The sequence below is a fragment of the Sesamum indicum genome, linkage group LG12, assembly GCF_000512975.1.
Source record: "Sesamum indicum cultivar Zhongzhi No. 13 linkage group LG12, S_indicum_v1.0, whole genome shotgun sequence".
NCBI lineage: Eukaryota > Viridiplantae > Streptophyta > Magnoliopsida > Lamiales > Pedaliaceae > Sesamum > Sesamum indicum.
Window position 1 is genome coordinate 4,664,693 of NC_026156.1, and position 5,650 is coordinate 4,670,342.

The 5,650-nt window shown below is 40.4% G+C and overlaps 2 protein-coding genes across 2 annotated transcripts in view; one reads left to right on the forward strand and one right to left on the reverse strand.

Annotated features, from left to right (window-relative positions):
- LOC105175610 (nudix hydrolase 15, mitochondrial) overlaps positions 1-2,164 on the reverse strand; it is a gene marked incomplete in the record, with an annotated part of 2,427 nt that extends 263 nt beyond the window's left edge. Inside the window, 4 exon segments of the mRNA XM_011098106.2 lie at positions 1-226; positions 314-433; positions 867-1,009; positions 1,624-2,164. Of these exon segments, the coding sequence (XP_011096408.1) occupies positions 2-226; positions 314-433; positions 867-1,009; positions 1,624-2,056 (921 nt within the window).
- Positions 3,561-5,577, forward strand: LOC105175611 (transcription factor PCF7-like). Its single transcript, XM_011098107.2, has 2 exons — positions 3,561-5,018; positions 5,213-5,577. The coding sequence occupies exons 1-2, from the start codon at positions 3,956-3,958 to the stop codon at positions 5,230-5,232; spliced, it is 1,083 nt and encodes a 360-aa protein (XP_011096409.1). The 5' UTR covers positions 3,561-3,955; the 3' UTR covers positions 5,233-5,577.

A 5,650-nucleotide genomic window follows, 5' to 3' on the forward strand; every position in this document is an offset into this window, starting at 1 on the left:
CTTAAGGCATGGTGGTTTCTTTCTCCACAACTCTAGGGACTTTGAATTTGGGATTTTGCTCTAGAAAAGCAGGTGGTTTCTGATACACAACAGACGCTGCCCTTATCAGAATTCCGGCTGTTAAACCCCATATGACATACTTCTTATCGTTCACTTCATAGTCGAAAAAATGGATGAGATACTTGTCGTTCATCCACTCTCTTTCTTCCACTCTTCTATTTTCATCCTGAGAAAGGAAAGTTTGTATTAGTAACGAGTATAGCAGTTGCACATGGCTTGCAGCAAATGACAAAATTTGAACTTGAGAAAGTACCTTGAGAAACATTTCCAAGGGAGCATCAAATACAGCTTCCACCTCGGCAGCATTAGGAGAGGGAATAAAGTCTTTGCTGTTAGAAAGTATGCCAATAACAGGGATCACCCTGAGGAGGTGCTGCATGCATATATGGTACACCGTCAAAATGTAAAGCTATTTAAGTCTACTCAACCATAAAGCACACAAGGAACCAATCTTGCTCATATCCCTCAAAATACCAGAACTGATCAGTAGTGGTTAGGATTTGGAAGAATCCACAGCAGAATGTGCAACAAGAGAACATTGTATACTCTTTATTTCTACAAAAGTAGCTACTTTATGAGCTCACGTGGATAAATCCATCCAAGTCCAGAAATTTTTACGGCCTTGAAATGTAAGGTTCATGGAAAAAGCAACTGGATTCAACCTACAACTATAGCAAGTTGGGCTTCCTTGAGATCCAGTTCCCAGGAAATCAAAACTTTGTGTTCAGAAAAATAACTAGATTGACTCGCATTATCGCACAGACAGAATAGATCATCACGGCATACATCAAGATAGCCACATATACCTTTGACAAGAATGGTTCAAGGCAAGTGACAACATTTACAAGTGAAGGATCCAACCCTATCTCCTCGTTTGCCTCCCTTGTTGCTGTCTCAGCATCATCGGCATCTGTCTCCTCTGCTTTCCCTCCAGGCAACGAAACTTCACCTGTCTTCAAACAACTTACTAGTTAAATCCAACAAACACAAGACTGACGAAATTCCAGAAGACGTAACAACAACCAAGAAGAAAGAAAACTACTCTGTTTACATACTGAGATGGCAAACAGAAATGACTGAGGACTAACCCATACAACAAATTAGGAAAACCTGATTAACTTTCTGGTATTTATAGTTGATCGGCCAGCCGTCTTATCCATAATCATACAAGCGAACATCTTCAGGGTGTAGTAAATGAAAACACATTATATCCCTCTTTGAAGAGTGACATAAATAATCCTAGCACACGGAATAGAAATTGTTCGAACACACACTTACCACTATCAACATATACAGGCGTCCGCCTGTTGGGTTTTCTCTATCAAGTTTCATCATCCATCAATAAATTGAAAAAAATTTAATCAATAGTCATCACGACCAAAACCATTAGCCACAATTACACCATTACAATCAAAAGACTAACCATTCACTAGATTAACCATAACCAAATAATGCAATTGCTTGACAAACCCCAAGTAAAGGCGGAAACAAGATGACTACGGTAAATGACCAAAAGCACGCCTGGATGTGATCAAGAATTCAAGAAAATGCAATCAAACAAACCAGAATGAGTAGACAGCTTTGATGATCTCTTAGTGAGAATAACTCTCAATTCTCCGTGATCCCCTTCAAAGAGGCATATGAGAACGGCAGCTCTTTTGGGCCTGAACCTCTCAGGAGGCTGTCGGGCCACAGAAGTCGCAGATTCCGCAAAACCCACTTGCGAAACCACTTTCCCTGCACTCTCCTCAATCCTCTGCCCCTCCTCCTCCTCATCATCTGATTGTGGCGAAGGCGGTTTGTAGAGGCGCAGTTGTTGGGCCAAGACCATGAGTTTCCTGGAAGGACCAGCTGCACAAGAATCCATGACGATGAGTCTGGAGAGGGAATTTTGGATTGGAGATAATGATGATGGTGTTAAAAACGAGGATAACAAGGCAGTTGAGGTTCTTCTGAGCAGAGGGAGCATGTGTAGGTGGTTTGTAGCCTGTTGCATAATTAATGGTAGTAGGAAATTGAGTACGGATTCTTCATCATTTATTGCATCTAATTTCAGTTGGATCACTTGTGCCCATTATTTCGATCTTTTAAATCTTTTTTTCCTCGTTATTGCTTGGTTGGATTCATAAATTTTCTTCACATTAGGATACATCATTATTATATTTAGTTAATATACGATTCGTATCCATTTTTACCTGGCTTTGATTTTATATAATTCTGGTTCTTTTGTCTTCTGGGTAAAAGATTTCATATATTCGTTCAGTCGAAATTTTTGACTGAAATATGATTGAATATTTCTGACAAAATAGATTTCTAAACAAGACTGGGATATCAACCAACGAGAAAGTCGACATAGCCCAACAGGCTTTGGGCCATAGAAAACGTCCAAATTTAGCCTTTTGTGCTGGAAACTTTTGTAGTAGTGTATGGTTAACAGGCCCAGATATGATATAGAGCGGACAGACAACTACATGAGATGGGGTGACTGACTGTTGACCCTCTAATAAATGGAAAATCTCCCCAGCTACATTTCCGAGTATTTCCTGTTTCCGTTTTTGGGAGAAATCGTTAACACATTCATTTTTACATAAAGGAAAGCTTTATTGTTATTACGGACTCTTATACAGAGTTGTATTCGTAGATCGATTATTTCTTGAGTTACTAATATCTGAAATAAACTTGTGGAGAAGCAAAATCACAGAAAATGTTTACGTTTCTACATCGTTTGCGAGTGAAGTAGTTACAGTTTAAAGCAGTGGAAGAAAATTAACAATGGGCTGAAGTGCACGTGGAGGTAAGCAGGCTTTGTCTCTATCTCTCACTCACTCTGTTGTGTGTTGTTGGGATTTATTATTGTACTGGGATGAGTGCAAAAGAAAACTGACGGGGATGTATAGGCCCAATCCAACACCCAAAAAGTGAAAGAACAGACCTCAGACTGATCATACCCAAGTGGGTTCCCCTGCCACTGAGCACCTTTTGCATTTTTCTTCTTAATTGTAACAAATATGCATTCCTTAATTTGCTTCAATTTTGCAATATTATAATTAGTTCATGTCAACAACAGGAAAAAGAAAGTAAAGAAAAGAATAAAGCTTTATCAGTAAAAGAAGGAAAAGACAGGGAATACCATGCACATGCACATTCACGCATGCAGCAACTCCTTGTTCCTGGAGCCGAGGAGGGTCCCATTCAACTTCAACTGAATTGGGAGGGGCCAATGACAACGTCGTCCCACACCAAATTGGCCGGTCCTGCTGATATGATTGTTCAAATTACATATTTTCATATTAAATAAATTAATCAGCTTTTTCCAACTCTAAATACTGTCAATTCATCATATGTTTTAGTCAATGCATCAAACTGGGATTTACAGGGAACTGGCGCATTGTCGCCTGTGTTCTGAGACCAAGTGAAAAAGTGTACGTTGAGACTAACTTTTGTACTTTGATGATGAGATCAAAGCTGATCAGCGGATGTTGCGGAAATTAAACGTGAATCCCAATATGATATTGAAGGTGCTTAGTACTTAGTACAGAACTACGGTTGTGAGGAGTGAGGACAGGAGATGATGATAATAAAATGGGGAAAGTACCCAGATTTTTACCAGTGTTAACGTGTATCAAATGGTTTCTAGTACTATTCATCTAGGACTACTCATTCGGATGGAAATATACAGGACCCCCAAGAGCCAAACCTTTTTTTCTTACCCACAGACATTATATTCATCAGAAGTTATACGTTTGTTTTGATTGATTACGCTGTTTCTTGGCTGCTGAGCTGCGTTTTTCGGGGTCCAAAAGTTCTCAAGTTTTTGTGCCCACACGAAGAACAATACACGGAGAAGTCAAAATCTGGAAGAGGAGAGAAGAAAGAATTTAGAGGTACTTTACACATGGATATTCCCTCAAGCCATCATCTCCGAGCACCTGATGATGAAGAAGATCTACTTGAAGAACTAGAAGATGGTGACAATTCCATAAGTGAAGATGTCGCGTTTCAAGACCCCTCTCAACAAACATTCTTTAGTTACTTCAACCAGCCACAAAATTTTAATGGGAACTCGTCATTTGATGTCCACCTAGCAAAAATCCATCCCCAAAGACTTATGCAAGATCAGGGTCTCAATTTAGCATCAGCGAATTTGAAAGCGAAGAGAAGGAAAGCCGCAGAGATAATTGAGCTCCATGGAGGCCGCATTCTTCGATCCGCCGGCAGAAAAGATAGGCACAGCAAAGTCTGCACCGCCAGGGGAACGAGGGACAGGCGCGTTAGGCTGTCACCAAGAACTGCGATTCAGTTCTACGATGTACAGGATCGGCTTGGCTATGACCGCCCCAGTAAAGCCATTGATTGGCTAATGAAGGAGGCTAAATCCGCTATCGAGGCGCTGCATCATGAACCGCCGCCCCTGGCTGTTGATGAGTACTTCAGAGCTGCAAATGTTAGTGAAAATCATAGCTTCCCAAAGGGAAAACTTCAGCAAAAGCTACAGGAAAGTGGGAGGATCTTGAATTCTGAATCTGGGATGATTCAGAATCTTGAGGATTTGAACAATGACAATCCCATTTCTTGTTTTGGGTTATTTACCAATGCGGATGCGTTGTTGTCTTCTACTGAGTTCCGGGCGTATCCGCATGATTGTTTCAACTCATCAATAAGCAGAAGTGAAGCTCCAGAAGATTCAATACTTTATTCTAGCTATCAAGAAGGGCTTTTGTCTGCACCCTTGACTACTCCTCGGGACATATTCGAGACGAATTTAGAAATGGCTAACATGCAGAGAATTTTCACTCGGAATTTCGCCACAGGAGGTGGAGAGCATTACTCTTCTGTCAACTCTCCGCCTGTCCATTTTCCAGCGTCGCAGGATTTAGGCCATAGCCTAATTTTTTCTCAAAGGGAACCCCTTCAGTCCAGTAATATTAACTCTTCTCCGATAAGCACTCAATTTCCAGGTATTAGTTTCTCCAATGATGAGCTGACAATTTTGACTGATGCTATAACACCGAAGGAAAATGAAAAGGAGAAGATTCCAGTTTCCTCAGCAGACCACCTTCTGTAGCTTCTTTTCTTCATTATCAAGTATAGACAGACTACTCTTTTCTGCGTTGTGCAAAGACGTGATTTTCTTTTTCTATCTACTCCTCAGATCGATTCATCCCAATGTAGCCAAATACAGAGCTTTCATGCATCTGGGCAATTTCAGGAAGAAGTTGAAGCTGAAGCGACAGCTGAGAACCAGACTTCTTGGACATTCTACGTAATATATGTAAAACTTTGGAGCACATTGTCTGATTTTCGTGTGATGTCTTTGTAGAATAACATTAAGCAATTGCACAGGGGTTGCAATTTTATCTATTTTAGTAGTTTTCTGGAGAGTGTTATTCGTTCCCATCTTCAGTGGGGTAAAACAAGAGAACCTATAACCACGAAAATTGCAGTATTGCTGGTTTTGAGCTACCTTGCTTTTTCCAAAGGTACAACTCCGGCCACTGTATTGTTATCTTCAATGAAAATGGAAAGTCGAAAAGCTGAATAATGATTTAGCTATATATGTTTGCATCCATAATCCTAATTGTCTTGTCTT